Raw genomic sequence first — 17,160 nt, forward strand, 5'->3', positions numbered from 1 at the left:
TGGGTGGGGGCCCCCCGCATCCCCCCAGCCATGCTCTGTACCCAGCCCCTGCCCCTTCCCCACCCCAGAGGGGCCCGTCCCAGTGCCAGGAGAGGGGTTCCCAGATGCCCCCCCCGAGGGGTCCATCCCAGGACCAGGAGAGGGGGTCCCCAGATCCCTGCCCCCCCCGCAAAGGGCAGCGTGACTCTAGACATATTGTGGATACAGGGCTTGTGGGGGGGTTGCAGCTCCTTCTATTGACCCCCTCCCACTGGCATCCACCCCCCCACCCACAGGCCCCTGGCCCCCCCGCCTCAGCCTGCCCTGCTGGGGAATGGGTACATCCAAAGGGGTGGCGCGCAAGAAAGGGGGGGCAGCTCTTGATCGCCACCCCCGAGCTGGGGCCTGTCCGTCCAGCCCCATGCACCCCCGCATCTGTCTGTCCAGCCCCATGCACACACGCCCCCCCCCCCGTCTATCTGGGGTTTCACTGAGCCCCACCCAGCCCGTGGGTCATGCCCCCAGCTCATTCCCCAGCAGGAAAATTCCCGGTCTCCCCCCCCCCCCCCAGCTATCGGTTTTCCCTCCCATCCTGCCCCCCCCTTTACACAGGCTCCCCAAAGGCCCAGCTGCCCCCCCCCGACTCTGGCCTTCTCCCTATTCCGACCTCTCCCCCCACCCCAGTCTCAGCCATCGGGGTGCCCGGACTATGCCCCCCCCTCACTCCTGGGGCGGGGCCCTGTTTGACTCATATCTCCACCGGGCCCCATGGTTCTGCCCCGCTGAGTTCTGACCCCCAGCCCCAACATCAACCCAGCAACACTGGGCAGGGGGACCTCAGGGTTTGTAATAAACTAAAACCTGCCGCCAGCTTTGGCCTTGGCCCTGTTCCATGCTGGGGGGGGGGGATCGTGGGGCAGGGCCTCTCCCAGCGGACGCCTGATCTTTGCCCCCCTCCCAGCTTCTCAGACAGAGCATGGACAGCGCAGGCTCTCGGCAGAGCCAGGCAGCCGGTGTCACGGGGTCCCCGGGCGCTGCCCTGGATCTGCTCCCCCCGCAGCCAGGCGGGACCCTGGGGGAGTCTCCTCTCTGGGAGCAGCCTGTCTGCAGGACACACAGCTCCCCCGGCTCCACCTTCCTGGGGCTCACCCCCGAGCCTCCAGCCTCCCCTGCCCCTCCGGGCGCTTCCCCCAGTGAGTCCGCCCAGGCGGGGTCCTGGGGGGGCCAGAGGGTCCTGCCCCCCGACTCCGCAGTCAGACGTGACTCTCAGCCAGCCAGTAACACAGAAGGTTTATTAGACGACAGGAACATGGTCTAACACAGAGCTTGTAGGTGCAGAGACCAGGACCCCTCAGCTGGGTCCATTTTGGGGGGGCAGGGAGCCAGACAACCGCATCTGCCCTTCACTCCATGTCTTCAGCCAGCCCCAAACTGAAACTCCCTCCAGCCCCCTAACCCCCTCCCCTGGGCTTTGTCCCTTTCCCGGGCCAGGAGGGCACCGGATTCCTTTGTTCCCCAACCCTTTAGCTCTCACCTGGCAGGGGGGAAGGGCCCAGGCCATCAGTGGCCAGGAAACAGGGTGTCGGCCATTCTCTGTGTCCAGCCCCCTGCACACACCTGCCCTCTAGGGCGCTGCAAGGATCATACACCCTTACCGCACCCCCTAGAGACTTAAGAACTGCCTAGGGGAAACTGAGGCACCCCCACACTATTCAGAAGAAACATTAAGAACAGTCCCGCTTCGTCACACTGTGCTCTGGCAGGGACACCCGGGGCAGCTCCCCGCAGCGATGGTGGAAGGAGGCAGCAGCCACTGGGGTGGAGCTGAGGTGCTGGGCAGATGTTAGCAGCTGCTGCAGGGTCGGGGGCGGGGTGAAATGGGATAATGAGCCCCCAGGCCGTCAGCCGGCCAAATCTCAGTGTTGGGCTGGTGCGGGGGGCCCCCAGCAAGGCTCGGGGGAGCCCAGGGCTGGGCTAGCAGGGGCTGCGTGTCGGGAGTGAGGGGCACCGGCAGAGCGGGTTTGTTTTTGTAGGGTCTCCCTCATTTCCTGACCAGCAAAGGAGGCCGGGCAGGCGGGTTGGGGGGTGGGAACCCCATTTATTTAAACTCACAAGCCACATTAGATCTAAGAGCAACTGGAGAGCCGAACCCCAGAACGTCCTGAAGGCCGGGGGGGAGGGCAGGCCCCCCCCCAGTCCCTTGGGGAGGCAGATCCAGACCCTCCCTGGGTCAGAAATAACCCAGCCTGTGGGGGAGGGGCATGTGTGCTCCCACCATGGCAGGACAGAGAGGAGTGGAGACTAGTGGTTAGAGCTGGGGGGGGTGGGAGCCAGGACGCCTGGGTTCTATTGTGGGGGTCTCAAAGGAAGTTCCCAGCTGGGAGGTTAGCCGGGGACAGACACTCCAGCCTTGGGGGGCTCGGCTTGGGCTGCTCGGAGCCGGTAGGCCCTGGAGTCTTGTCCCCAGGGGGTGTCTGTGGGGCAGGGAGGGGGGGCTGCAGTGGGGGGCAGGGCCAAGGCGGGGCCTGAGCTGGCTGCAGGGGGGCCGGGAACTTGTTGTCGTCCATCTCGTAAAGGAACCAGTCGTACGAACCCTTGGGGCTGTCCAGGTTCAGAGCTGGAGGAAGGAGACACGAGTCAAGGATGGAACCCAGGAGTCCTGGCTCCCAGCCCCCACCCCGAAACCAGGAGGCCCCGCTCCCCTTCCAGAGCCGGGGAGAGAACCCAGGAGTCCGGGCCCCACTCACCGAGGTCCTCGAGGGACCCGTCCTGCAGGCGCTGGTGCGCGAAGGGCGACCCCTTGGCCCCCCGGCGGTAGGCGCAGTAGATCCCAGAGAAGAGGCAGAGAAGGAGGCCGGAGGCCGCGAGGAAAAGGCCCATGGCCTGGCCCCCCCCGGCCCCATGGTGCTCGTCAGGCCGGCCTGTGTGGGCAGGAGAGAGCGCTGGGACGGGACCCAGGCGTCCGGCTCGCCCGCCCCTCCCACTCTGCTTCTGCACCCCCAGCCCCCCTGGACCCCCTCGCCCAGCACTGCCCCAGTCACTCTGCACTATGCCAATGCATTGACCCCCTTTCTGCCCCCCACAGCTCCCCTTCTGCACCCCGCCTGCACCATGCACCCCCTCTCTGCCCCCCACAGCTCCCCACCTGCCCCACACACCCCCTCTCTGCCCCCACAGCTCCCCACCTGCCCCCCATCTGTCCCCACAGCTTCCCCATCTTCCCCCCACCTGCCCCACGCACTCTCTCTGCCCCCCACAGCTCCCCTTCTGCACCCCGTGTGCTCCATGCACCCTCTTTCTGCCCCCACAGCTCCCCATCTGCCCCCACCTGTCCCATGCACCCCCTCTCTGCCCCCCACAGCTCCCCTTCTGCACCCTACCTGCCTCATGCACCTCCTCTCTGCCCCCCACAGCTCCCGTCAGCCCCCCACTCTGTGCACCCCCTTTCTGCCCCCACAGCTCCCCCACATGCCCCCCATCTGCCCCATGTACCCCCTCTCTACCCCCACAGCTCCCCCATCTTCCCCCCACCTGCCCCATGCACCCCCTCACTGCCCCCCACAGCTCCTCCGTCTGCCCCACCTGCTCCATGCACCCCCTTTCTGCCCCCACAGCTCCCCATCTGCCCCATGCACCCCCTTTCTGCCCCCACAGCTCCCATCTGTCCCCCTGCCTTGTGCACCCCCTTTCTGCCCCTCACAGCTCCCCCATCTGCCCCCCACCTACCCCATCCACCCCTTTCTTTCCCCATGCACCCCACTTCTGCACCCCCACACTCTCCTTGTACAGCCTGTCCTCCTGCACCCCCATACCTCCTCTGCACCCCCCTTTTATGCCCCTAAGCACACCGCCCACCTGCGCACTCCTTCCTCGCCCCCAAATGCACCAACATGCACCCCCCTTGCTGCCCCACCCTAACCCCCAACTCCTTCCCCATGCACTCCCATTCCCCCAACCCCTGCCCCCCTCTGCCCCCCCCCCCGTACGCCCTCTTTACCTCTTCGCTCCACCCGTTCCACCAGGAGAACCATCTTGACCCCCCCGCGCCCCGGCGCCCCCTGCCGGCCCGAATCTCCTGCCGCAGTCCCGGGGGTCCTCTGGGGGCCGCCGTCACCTGGGATCCCCCAGCCCAGTGTGGCCGTAGGGTGGGCCAGGCTGCTGGGGGGCAGGGAGGGGCTGGGGGGAGCAGAGCGCGGCCCCGTGGGGCCAGGGGAGGTGGGGGCAATGGGGGACTCGGGGGACCATCCGGTGTCAGGAGAGGGGGGAGGGGAGAGGGGCCCCCTGCTAGCCAGGGTGGAAGGGGGGGACCAAGGGGCAGGGGGGGATGGGGGCTGGGGGGCACCGGCAGCGAGACAAGCCCCGAGGGCCAGCAGGGCGGCCGGCAACAGCTGAGAGCCCCGGGGCAGCATCACTTGGTGCTGGGGGGATCTCCGGGAACCGGCACCTGCGAGGGGTGAGAAGGGGTTAAACTTGGGGGTTGGCCCCCCGTCCCGCGCCCCAGAGCCCAGAGCCCCCTGCCAGCCCCCGGCCCCACACCTCAGACCCCAGCGCCCCCTGCTGGCCCCCCCGCCCCACACCCAGGGCCCACTGCCCTGCACCCCAGCGCCCCCTGCTGGCCCCCCGCCCCGCACCCCAGAGCCCAGAGCCCCCTGCTAGCCCCCCTGCCCTGCACCCCAGCGCCCCCTGCCAGCCCCCCCGGCTCCGCGCCCCAGTGCGCCCTGCCGGCCCCCCGCCCCGTGCCCCAGCGCCCCCTGCCGGCCCCCCGCCCCGCGCCCCAGAGCCCAGAGCCCCCTGCCGGCCCCCCCGCCCTGCACCCAGGGCCCTCTGCCAGCCCCTTGCTTACCCCCTAACGCCCCCTAGCGCCATCCTGGGGTGTCGGCACCAGCCCTGCGAGCCCCGTGCCCCGGTGGGATGGGGACGATGCAGGCGTAACCATAGCTATGGCAGGGCCCCCCCGGGACTCCCCCCCTCCCGCTCCTGGTTACCAGACTCTGTTGTTGGCAACGTCTCCCCAGCGGCTGGGGTGGTACCTGCCACCCCAGAGCAAACAAACCCTCTTCCCGACCCCGGGCGCTAGGGGGCGCTGGGCTGCGGGGCGGGGGGCTCAGCAGGGGGTGCTGGGGTTGGGGGTGCAGGGTGGGGGGCCAGCAGGGGGTGCTCTCCCCCAGCACACAGGGCTGCCCCAACAGCCCAATTTAACCCCCAAATTTGGGGTACCTATCCCCCCCCCTTATCAACACCCCCAGGGCGGACTGGCACATTGCCCCTTTAAATACAAAGGGGGGGGTAACAGCTGGCCGTCAAAAGGCTGCGGGGGACACCAGGGATTTAAAGGGGTTCACCCCCCCTTCTCCCTTCCACCCAGGGCCTGACCCCTCTATGCTAGACTGGAGGCCAAAAAATCAAGCCCTGTCCCTTTAAATTCCCTTGGACAAAAATAATGGGGGGGTGGATTTAAAGGGGCAAACACCTCCCTAAAACCCACCCACCAGATCCCTGCTCTCTAGGGTTGGGCCCCAGCTCAGCTGGAATTGGGCGTTGTCCCTTTAAATACCTGGGGGGAGCTGGCCTTGGGCGGGGGGGGGGGGAGAGCTTATAAACAGCTCCAGACCCTTTGACTTCTAAAGGGGTACAGCCGGCCTCCGAAAACAGGGCACTGTCCCTTTAATTACCTGGGGGTGGGGAGAAATCAGCCCTCCCCCCAGATATCTAAGGGGTGCACCCCTCTCCCCCGAACAGATTCACCCCCCATAGAAATCAGGGAACTGGCCTTTTAAATACTTGAGGGTAAAAATGTGGGGGGGTCCCCTCTCCAGCCCCCCCACCCCAGCCAGAACCCCCCAGGGCAGCCCACACGGGGGGGGGGGGCGCTTCCTGTTACCCTGTGTCTGACTCACCTGGGTGGGGGGCAGAGAGCAGGGGAAACTCCAGCTGGTGCTGGGAGGGAGAGATGCACAATGAGCCAGGACGGGGGGTGGGGGCAGCTCCTCCCTAGCAGCCCCCCCCGGGATATGGGGGGGGGATGACGCATGTGCCCCCAGTGGGGACGGGCGCTGGTAACAACTCAGCAATAACAGCTGTGGCTCGGCTGCACCTTCTCGAGGGGGGTGGGGACGGACGACTGTTGACCTGGGGGGGGGTGCTGCAGGGAGCAGGTGGGGACACTGCCCCCCCCCAACCCCACATAAGCCCTCCCGGCAGCTGTCCCGAGCTCCCACATGGGACCAAACCCCGCAAAACCCTTCACAGGCCAGGCCAGCCCAGCCCCCCGAGACCCCCAAAGGGCACGAGCAACCTCAGGTGGGCAAGGGGTAGCCAGCACCGCCCAACCCCCTCCCGCAGCAGGGCTAGCTGAGCTGCAAATAGAACCCAGGAGTCCTGGCTCCCAGCCCCCCGCTCCAGCCACTAGACCCCCCCTCCCCGAGCCAGGGAGAGAACCCAGGAGTCCTGGCTCCCGGCTGCCTGCTAGACCCTGTGTCCCAGACCACCTTTTCACCCGGCTCCGTACGGCCCCTGGGAGAAGCCTCCATCCATGCAACGCCTTCTTGGGGGGCTGCTCGCTCTTGGGGGTCCAGCCCTGGGCCCCACCACCTCCCGGGGCCGCAGCTCCGAGCCCCCAGCTCCTGGCTCTGCCGCAGGCCCCGCGGGGGTCCCCTCGCTCTGGCCCTTCATGGGGGTCCCAGCCCGGATGCTCCAGATGCAGCCAATCAGGGCTCTGGGGTAGCCAGACTCCCCTCGGGGCTCGCTGCCCCGTGCAAGGAGCCTTCCTGGGTCTCTGGGAGCATCCAGCACCCCTGTCCTCACCGTGCGCGTCCTGCAGGGGGGCTGCCCAGACGGGACCCCTGGGGAAGCCCGAGGGGCCCCACCCCACAGCCAGCCGGGACTCCAGCCAGCAGTTAATGCAGCAGGGTTAATCGCCGACAGGAACACAGCATAGGGCAGAGCTGGGGAGCACCGAGATCAGGGACTGCCAGCAAGGTGCGGGGGGGGATGCCCAGGCCTAGTGCCCCCCAACCAAGTCCCAAACAGGAGACTGCCCAGTTCCGACTGCCTGGCCCCAGACAAGCCTGTCGCCCCTTCTCTGGCCTGTCTCTCTTTCCCGGGGCAGCAGGTCACTGCCCTGCACCGACCCCTCCGGCGGGCTCCTTCCAGACAATGGGTGCGGCCACCAGGCACCAGCGTGTCGGCCGGTCTCTGTGCCCAGGCAGGCCGGCGGGAGTATCCCCCTGCCCTCTAGGGGTGGCTGCAACGCTCACACGCCCTGGTCCCACCACCTCCCTAGTTGAGTAAGGCACAGGAGAAACCGAGGCACACACAGAGTATTGAGAGAAACATTGAGAACACGCCCACTTCGCCACACCGGGCAAACGGGTAGAAACGATGGCAGAGAACAGAATCGTTAGACACGGAGATAAACACGCTTTGTTGAGGGAGAGTCAACACGGCTTTTGGAAAGGAAAATCACGCCTCGCCACTCTATTAGACTTCCTCGAGGGGGTCGACACACGTGGACAAGGGGGAGCCAGAGTCCTTAGACTTTCACAAAGCCGGTGACAAGGTCCCTCACCCAAGGCTTGTCCACAAACTACGCTGTCATGGGATAAGGGGGAAGGGCCGTCACAGATCAGTAACTGGGGAAAGACAGGTTTCAGAGTAACAGCCGTGTTAGGCTGTATTCGCAAAAAGAAAAGGAGGACTTGTGGCACCTTAGAGACTAACCAATTTATTTGAGCATAAGCTTTCGTGAGCTACAGCTCACTGCATCGGATGCATACTGTGGAAAGTGTAGAAGATCTTATTATATACACACAAAAAGCTGGAAATGGCCCACCTTGATTATCATACACATTGTAAGGAGAGTGGTCACTTTGGATAAGCTATTACCAGCAGGAGAGTAGGGTGGGAGGAGGTATTTTTTCATGCTGTGTGTGTATATAATAAGATCTTCTACACTTTCCACGGTATGCATCCGATGAAGTGAGCTGTAGCTCACGAAAGCTTATGCTCAAATAAATTGGTTAGTCTCTAAGGTGCCACAAGTCCTCCTTTTCTTTTTGGGGAAAGACAGGCAATAAAGGGGAGGAATAAAGGGTCAGTTTTCAGACTGGAGACAGGGGACTAGTGGGGTCCCCCGGGGCCCAGCACTGCTCAACGTGGGCATAAGCCAGCTGGGAAAGGGGAACCAGGGAGGCGGCCGAGTTTGCAGAGACACAAATGACTCAAGTCAGTTAAGCGCAGAGCGTTACAAAGGGGCCGCACAGACCCGGGGGGGAACCGGGCCTCGAAACGGCAGGTGCAGGAACACCCCAAGGGCGACGGTGCAAACAATGGGATGGTTATTGGGGTGAACTTCCAGCAAGCAAGGATTCCAGTGTCCTTCCTCAGTGTCCCCCTTCCCAGCTCTGACGCCACAGAGCCTGGCCTGCGCCCCGGTTCCCATCCCCCCCCCCCCACTTTCTGATTGACTGCAGACTACACAGTAAAACTTGTTCTGCTTAGCTTTACCATAACCCATCATTTTACTGAAATGTAACTAACCCTCCTAACATGATTATCTGACCAATGATGTCCCTCTGCCTTAATTGGTTTACACCCAGCAAAAAATTAATTCTACAGCAGACAGACAATTAGAGACCCAGACAGAGATTAGACAAACCATACGAAAGAGGGGACGACTGCGAGAGAGCAACCCAGAAGTGAGGATTTCACACCCCAGCCATTGAGAGGCGAGTTCTTGCCAGACAGGACCCTCTCCAACGACGTTTCCTTTTCCATCCTCCAGGCTCGTCCCCGTCTCTGGAGGCAACGGGCATGATCGGGACAGGATCCTTCTCCTAACAGCCCAACGGCCCCTGCTGCTTAGCCAGAGGCCTTAGCCTAAGATCAGGGCCTCAGCCGGTCAGTCTGAGAAAAGGCCCCGTGAGCAGGCAAAGTGCGATGTTGATTCTGTCTTTTATACGCCTAGAACCAGTGAAGTGATAAGAACACACCTACGTTCTTAGAGTCTCGGCCTTTGCAGACAGGCCTGAAGAGCAATATCCTAACACCAGTATGTGCCTCAGTTTCCCCACATGCTGCGTGGTCACATAGTGGGGGAGGAAGAGACTGTTTGCTCATTGCACAGACCCAGGTGTGACCCACAGCAGCTGGCTAGGGCCAGGCCCCCGACTCCCATGCCCAGGGAGGGGCCTAGAAGACAATGGTCCAACCCACTGCCCAGCCCATTGGCACCCAGCAGCTAACACCCCATGGGTGCCCCAGGCAGGGAGCCAGCCAGGTGCAAGCAGCTGGAGGACAAAGGGCTGGGAGGGGGCAGGGGGTTGCTCCGTGTGGGCCTGCCAGGGGCACTAGGACTAAGGAGTGGGGTGGGGGGGCCGCTCTGGGCTCAGGCCCAGGCTGTAATTTCTGTTCCCAGCACTAACCCAGGACTCTCCGCCCTGCACTCAGACCCCCAACAACCCCCTCCCCACCCCGCTTGCCAAGTCACTCCCAAGCCCAAAGCTCCCTCTGGGGCGGGGTCCATCTGCCCCCGGGGCACTCACTGGAGGGGGCTCCCGGCCTGACCCCAGGGGTGTGGGGGGAGAAGAGCTGCAGGTTCAGAGGGTAGGTCCCAGGGGGCAGGGAGCCAAGGGGCTCACCCCAGTGAGAGCGACCCTGAAGGGGCTGGGCGAGAGCACCGGGCCTGTGGATCGAGCTGGGTCTGAATTAGCTGTTCCCACCCGCACAAGAGATCTCAGAGTCCCGGTGGGCACTCCTCAGGAAACCTGCCCCCCAGGAGCTAAGCAGATGCAGGACCCCTAGGAAAGGGAGAGGATCCTCACAGCGGTCGGTAAATCCAAACACCCCCCAGCCCCAGAACGGCATGGGCAGCTCTTGGCATGGGCTGGCGGCCACGATCTGGTAAAAAGTGGGAAAGGTGCAGAGATGGGACACAAAAATGATACGGAAAAATGGAACAGCTTGGATAGGAGATATTAACATCAGGGATTGTTCAGCTTGGGAAAGAGGACGGGGGGGCGGTACGATCGAGGTCTATACGATCAGGACTGGTGTGTGGAGAAGGGTTATTCCCCCCCCCCCCTTCACGTGACACAAGAACCCGCGGTCACACCCTGAAATTAATGGGCAGCAGGTTTAAAAAAAAAAAAAAAAAAAAAACAGGTGGAAGTATTTCTTCACCCAACGCCCTGTCAACCTGGGGAACTCCCTGCCAGGGGATGTTGTGAAGGCCCAAAGTAGAACAGGGTTCAGAAGAGAATGAGGGAAGTTCATCGTGGGTCGGTCCATCAGTGGCTATTAGTCAGGCTGGGCCAGGAGCCAGCCCCATGCTCTGGGTGTCCCTGAGCCTCTGACTGGCAGAAGCTGGGAGTGGGGGATGGATCACTCGATGATTGCCCCGAACCGGGCACCCCACAGGAGCCTGGGGGCCAGACAGCCCGTGGGGCCGGCCCAGCACAGCCGTTCTCCTGCTCCTTTCCCGGCCCGCTGGACAGACAGACTGACTCCGGGAGGTGAAAAGCCGAGCATTTAATGACACAGTGACAGGGCGTCCCTGCAATATCCGAGGGGGGTCGTCCCCCCAAGCAGGAGGTGGCGTCTCTCCGGCCAGCAGGGGTCAGCGGCGCCCCAGGACCACGGCCAGCCCCATGGCAGCCAGCAGCAGCAGGACGGAGACGCTCAGCAGCACGGTGACGACCACCATGCCCCCCGAGTGCCCGCCGGGGCCAGGCTCCATGGCGCGGAAGCTGCGGGGGAGACCTGGGGGGGGAAGCCACAGGGGCAAAGAGGCGGGGCTTAGTCCTGCTGCACAAGGGAGGGGGCGTGGCCAGACTAAGCCACACCTCCAGCTCTGGGAGCCAGTGCCCCCTGGAGGGGAAAGGCCCAGCGCCCCGTTCCCTTCACCCCCCCCCCAAACCGGTCTCACCTCTCGTCTCCAAGGGTCGGGACCAGTTCGTCACCGTCACCGGGGTCACGGCTCGGCCGTACAGAGCAAACCGCACCCTGCGGGAATCAAGGCAGCTGGTTCGTATGAGATGGGAGGGAACCCAGGAGTCCTGGCTCACGACTCTCTTCCCCTGTTCTAAGCACTAGGCCTCGCTTCCTGTTCCCCACCCCCACAATCTCTGCCTCCCCAGCCACTCCGATACGCTCCCCACACCCTGCAGCCACACCCCACAGATTCAACCCTCCCAGGCAGCACCCGAGGCCCCTCATCCTGGCCCCCCCCCCCCCCCATCTCCTCCCCCCACCGCCCCACTACCTGTAGCTCCGGCCAGGGAGCAGGTCCCGGGTGCAGGTGTCATTCAAGCAGGCCAGGCCTGGCCCCACGTCATAGGCAAATTCCCGTGGGAGGGGGGGCTCCTCAAACAGGGGGCTGCAGGGGGGCACCGGGAAGCCCTGGGGCACCTTGTAGGTGGCATTCTCCCCTGGGGGGAGACAGCAACATGGAGTCACGCCCCAGGAGTCCTGGCTCCCCACCACCACTCTAACCACTAGACCCCACTCCCCTCCCAGAGCCAGGGAGAGAACCCAGGAGTCCTGGCTCCCACCCCCACCTTAACCACTAGGCCCCACTCTCCTCCTCCAGCTGGAGAGAGAGCCCAGGAGTCCTGGCTCCCAGCCCCCTCCCCCGCTCTAACCACTAGACCCCACTCCCCTCCCCATACCTGAGGGCTGTACGTGCACCTGGATCGTGGCCGATGCCCGGGGCGCCCGGCTGGGGTCCACGGTCACCTGCCGCCAGCGCTCGTAGAGGCAGAATGCGGGGCGCACTCGCAGGACAGTGGAGAGGCGGGAGGATTCAGAGTACAGCCTCACGGAGAAATCTGGGGGGCAGGACAGGGGGGCAGTGAGAGCCTGCCCCAAGCAGCCCAACTCCTCCCCAAGCCAGGGAGGGAACCCAGGAGTCCTGGCCCCCAGCCCCCCCACTCTAACCACTAGACCCCACTTCCCTCCCAAAGCCAGGGAGAGAACCCAGGAGTCCTGGCCCCCAGCCCCCCACTCTAACCACTAGACCCCACTTCCCTCCCAAAGCCAGGGAGAGAACCCAGGAGTCCTGGCCAGGGCTCAGCTGAGGCCAGTCCCTCCTCTCTGCTCCCAGCTGCATGGGGATGGGGTGGGGGGGGGGTGCTGGGGGGGGCCCCAGACTAACTCACCCAGAGGAGGCGGCGTGGCAGCCCCCAGACTCAGCCAGAGGAGATGGAAAAGGGCCCCCAAGCACTGGCTCCCCATAGCTGCCCCAGCTACAGCTGCTGGGAGCCACCCCAGGCAGGGGGATAAATGACTCCTGCCCCCATCAGGGGCAGCTGGGAGGGGCGGGGCCCCCAGGGCTGAGATTTAAAGGGGAAGGGACACACACACACACACACCCGGGGCCTACGATCCTGCTGTGTGTGCCCCGGGGGGGCTCATTCCCCCTAGCCCAACCCCCTGCCCCAGATCCCTCTGTGTGTGTCCCCGGGGGGCTCATTCCCCCCTCCCCCAACCCCCTGGCCCCCATCCCTCTGTCTGTGCCCTGGGATACTGATCCGCCATCCCCGCTCCCCTGTCTGTCTCTTCCCTGCAAGGGGGGGTTAACCCCCCATCTCCCCTCCCCAAACTCCCCAGCTGCTGGCAGCCCCCCCACCCCGGCAGCTCCGTGTCCCTGGCTGCTGCGTGGTTCCATTAATTTAATGAAACAATTTTCCCGTCTGGCCCTCCCGCCCCCCACTCTCCAGTCCCAATTAGCCACCTGGGGGTGAGTGCCGGGCGATTGATATCTGGCTTGCCCGCCTGGCGCTGCCCGCCAGCCCCCCCTTTCCGGCCTGGCCCCTCCGCCCCACTCTGGCCTCTCTGGAAATAACCCAGCGTCATCTGCATTCAGCCCCCCCCCCCCGCCCCGATCAGCCCCCCCAGGATCCGTCCCAGGGATTCAGCTTCCCTCACGGGACCGGCCCTGCAATGCACAGAGAACCCAGGAGTCCAGGCTCCCAGTCCCCCCTGCTCTAACCACTAGTCCCCGCTCCCCTCCCAGAGCTGGGGGGATAAACAGGTTTTGGGGGGATGAGGGTTTTCCCGGGGCTGGGCCGCCCGAGCTGGGGCCCTTGTGACATGGGACCGGGGCGGGAGTCTCGTGGGGTCCCCATAGATCCCCAGGGCCCTGCTGGCCCCCTCCATGGGGTAGTGCGGCCCCCCAGAGTGGGCGCAATATGGGGATGATTGCCTCGGGGCCTGGGTCCTACAGGATGCGCCCTCCTTCCCAGCTGGGAGACACGGCCCAGCCCCGCTTTCCTCGCCAGCTCATTAGGTGCCGGCTAACGAGGCTGGCGCTAATGAGCCCGGGAGAGCGAGACACCCCCCGGAACCGCCCACTCGCCATCGACAGCCGGCCAGGCCGGCAGTGAATCACGCGCACGGGCCAGGGGCTTCGTTAGCAACGCTGTCTAACGAGGCCTTCGAGGGGGGGAGGGACAGGCAATTAGGAGCCTCAGGCCAAGGGGTCTGTCCATCCATCCGTCCGTCCCATCGACTCTGAGCTCCCCCCCCGCCACCCGGGCGTCAGACTTGGGGGTCCCAGGAGCCCCCTGCCGCCCCGGCTGGTTCATTAATGCCTCGGTCCGCGCGTGGGGTCGGGGACCCCCCCACACAGGCTGGGCAGTGGCGCCATCGATCCGCGCCCCTGACACCCCCGCCGGCCGCCCGAGCCTGCGTCATACTGGGAGCGGGGGGCGGGGGGGGGGCTCGGCGGACGGGTATAAATCACCCTGGGGAGCTGGGGCTAGGGAGACGGGGGGTTGCTGGGCCGTGCTCCACTACGGGGACCACAGGTAATCTGCGGGGGGCGCTGTGGGGCCAGGGGGGCTGCGCTCAGCCTGGGGGGCACCGTTGGGCTGGGGGGCTGAGCTCAGCCTGGGGGGGGGCGCCGCTGGGCTGGGGGAGAGGGGGTTGGGTTGGGGGGCTGGGCTGGGGGGCTGAGCTCAGCCTGGGGGGGGCGCCGCTGGGCTAGGGGAGAGGGGGTTGGGCTGGGGGGCTGGGCTCAGCCTGGGGGGCACCATTGGGCTGGGGGAGAGGGGGTTGGGTTGGGGGGCTGGGCTGGGGGGCTGAGCTCAGCCTGGGGGGGGCGCCGCTGGGCTGGGGGAGAGGAGGTTGGGTTGGAGGGCTGGGCTCAGCCTGGGGGGCACCATTGGGCTGGGGGAGAGGGGGTTGGGTTGGGGGGCTGGGCTGGGGGGCTGAGCTCAGCCTGGGGGGGCACCACTGGGCTAGGGGAGAGGGGGTTGGGCTGGGGGGCTGGGCTCAGCCTGGGGCGGGGGCACCGCTGGGCTGGGGGAGGTGCTGGTACCAGCCAAGCCAGGAAAGGTGGGGGCTGAGAGCGGAGGAGGAGATCTTGGGCTCGGCCTGCTGGGGGGGCAGGGGGGGCAGGGTCTGTCTGTGTCCAGGGGGCTCTGACCCTGTTTCCGTCCCCCAGGATCGGAGATGGACACTCCGCCCGGCACTGGGAGAGGCCTGGTTCCCGTCACCTTCCTCCTGGGCTGCTCCTTGCTCCTGTGCTCAGGGGCCTGGCTCCCCCCGTCGTATCCCCCCAACAGGTACAGCCCCCCCACAGCCACCAGACCCTGACCCCTTCCTGGAGCCGGGGCGAGAACCCAGGAGTCCTGGCTCCCAGCCCCCCCTCCTCTAACCAGCAGACCCCACTCCCCTCCCGGAGCCGGGGAGAGAACCCAGGAGTCCTGGCTCCCAGCCTGCCCTGCTCTAACCACCAGACCCCGCTCCCCTCCCGGAGCCGGGGAGAGAACCCAGGAGTACTGACTCCCAGCCCCCACAGCCACCAGACCCTGCCCCCCTCCTGGAGCTGGGGAGAGAACCCAGGAGTCCTGGCTCCCAGCCCCCCCTGCTCTAACCAGCAGACCCCGCTCCCCTCCCGGAGCCGGGGAGAGAACCCAGGAGTCCTGGCTCCCAGCCCCTCACAGCCACCAGACCCTGCCCCGCTCCCAGAGGTGGGGAGAGAACCCAGGAGTCCTGGCTCCCAGCCCCCCCTGCTCTAACCAGCAGACCCCACTCCCCTCCCGGAGCCGGGGCGAGAACCCAGGAGTCCTGGCTCCCAGCCCCCCCTCCTCTAACCAGCAGACCCCACTCCCCTCCCGGAGCCGGGGAGAGAACCCAGGAGTCCTGGCTCCCAGCCTGCCCTGCTCTAACCACCAGACCCCGCTCCCCTCCCGGAGCCGGGGAGAGAACCCAGGAGTCCTGACTCCCAGCCCCCACAGCCACCAGACCCTGCCCCCCTCCTGGAGCTGGGGAGAGAACCCAGGAGTCCTGGCTCCCAGCCCCCCCTGCTCTAACCAGCAGACCCCGCTCCCCTCCCGGAGCCGGGGCGAGAACCCAGGAGTCCTGGCTCCCAGCCCCCCCTGCTCTAACCACCAGACCCCGCTCTGCTCCCAGAGCTGGGGAGAGAACCCAGGAGTCCAGGGCGCTCTCTCTCTCTCTCTCTCTCTCTCTCTCTGTCCCTAGGCTGTGGACGCGGGATGCCCCACAGGACCCCGGCAGACGCCCCCCAGTTTGGGACCTCCAGCTGCCGCCCATCACCCTGCAGGACTGGAGCCTGCGGATGCTGTCTGGAGAGGGGCGAAGCAGGAAGTCCCGCCCCTGGAGCGGGCCAAGCCAGGAAGTCCCGCCTGCGGAGCTGGCCCCGGCCCCCGCCTGGGGCGGGAAGAGGAGCATCGTGGTGGCGGACGACGCGGCTTTCCGGGAGCAGAGCAAGATGCTGACGGCCCTGGAGCGCCAGAAATGGCTCAACTCCTACATGCAGAAACTGCTGGTGGTGAACCCCGACTGAGGGGGGGCGTCCGGGTGTCCCGCTGTCCGGGGGCCGCGCACCCCCCAATAAAGGATCTTTGCTTTCTGTCTGCTGACTCAGAGCCCAAAGCCAGGAGCTGGTGTCTTCATTGGAGGAGGGGTCTGTGGGGCTGGCTGACATATCTGGGGGTGGGGGATGGAGGGGGTGTCTGTGGGGCTGGCTGACATATCTGGGGGTGGGGGATGGAGGGAGGGGTGGGGAGTGGATAGGATGGAGGGAGGGGGGTCTGTGGGGCTGGCTGACATATCTGGGGCTGGGTCCAGCTGGAGGTTCCCAACCTGCCCGCCAGGGCCGAGCCTGGCTCGAAGGCTGGGGGGGCACTGGGCTCAGAGGGTGTCACGGAGCGTGGGGGCATCCAGGCCCTGCACCCCTCTTCCTGGGATTCACGGAGACTCTCAGGCAGCCAGTAAAACAGAAGGTTTATTGGACGACAGGAACACAGTCCCAAACAGAGCTTGTGGGTACCCCCAGGACCCCTCAGTCAAGTCCTTCTTGGGGAGCAGGGAGCTTAGACCCCAGCCCTGGGGTTCCCTGTGTTCCTCCACCCAGCCCCAAACTGAAACTAAACCCCCCCAGCAGGCTCCCTCCTGCAGCCTCTGTTCACATTCCCGGGCAGAGGTGACAGGCTCTCAGGTCTCCTATCCCCAGGGCACATTCCCAGGTCAACGCTCCCCCCTCCCTGCTGCCTCACATCGTCACATCTCTCCCCCCTTCGAGACCGAACTGAGCGGGGTCACTGTGACCAGTGACCTGGGGAAGTTCGGGGCCCCCTTTCCGGGACAGCGCATCAGCTATCAGGTTGGCACTTCCCTTCACGTGGACCACGTCCATGTCGTAATCCTGCAGGAGCAGGCTCCATCTCAGGAGTTTGGCGTTGGCTCCTTTCATCGGGTGCAGCCAGGTCAGGGGAGAGTGGTCGGTGTAGACGGTGAAGTGTCGCCCGAAGAGATAGGGCTCTAGTTTCTTGAGGGCCCACACCATGGCCAGGCACTCCTTCTCGATGGCCGCGTAGTGTTGCTCCCGGGGTAGCAACTTCTTGCTCAGGTGCACGATGGGGTGTCTCTCCCCCTTTTCATCCTCCTGCATTAACACCGCCCCCAGTCCCGTGTCTGAGGCGTCGGTGAACACCACAAAGGGCTTGTCAAAGTCTGGGTTTGCCAGAACTGGGCCACTGACCAGAGCCTCCTTCAGCGCCCGGAAAGCCTCCTGGCACTGCTCGGTCCAGACCACCTTGTCTGGCTTCCCCTTCTTGCATAGCTCAGTGATGGGGGTGGCGATGGCGCTAAAGTGGGGCACAAATCTTCGGTAGTATCCTGCCAACCCAATAAAGGCTTGGACCTGCTTTTTGGTGT

General features: G+C 65.3%; 2 protein-coding genes across 2 annotated transcripts; one reads left to right on the forward strand and one right to left on the reverse strand.

Moving 5' to 3' along the window:
* Positions 1-2,339: 2,339 nt before the first annotated feature.
* GFY (golgi associated olfactory signaling regulator) lies at positions 2,340-4,101 on the reverse strand. The gene is made up of 3 exons (XM_074937431.1): positions 3,977-4,101; positions 2,727-2,900; positions 2,340-2,596 (listed from the first exon to the last, which is right to left on the reverse strand). Exons 1-3 carry the CDS (start codon positions 4,008-4,010, stop codon positions 2,340-2,342), a joined length of 465 nt encoding a protein of 154 aa, XP_074793532.1. The 5' UTR covers positions 4,011-4,101.
* Positions 4,102-13,744: 9,643 nt separating this feature from the next.
* On the forward strand, positions 13,745-15,787 carry PTH2 (parathyroid hormone 2). The gene is made up of 3 exons (XM_074937432.1): positions 13,745-13,784; positions 14,423-14,543; positions 15,463-15,787. The coding sequence occupies exons 2-3, from the start codon at positions 14,431-14,433 to the stop codon at positions 15,785-15,787; spliced, it is 438 nt and encodes a 145-aa protein (XP_074793533.1). The 5' UTR covers positions 13,745-13,784; positions 14,423-14,430.
* Positions 15,788-17,160: the final 1,373 nt, after the last annotated feature.

This window comes from Natator depressus, chromosome 23 (genome assembly GCF_965152275.1).
Source record: "Natator depressus isolate rNatDep1 chromosome 23, rNatDep2.hap1, whole genome shotgun sequence".
In the NCBI taxonomy this organism is placed as follows: domain Eukaryota; kingdom Metazoa; phylum Chordata; order Testudines; family Cheloniidae; genus Natator; species Natator depressus.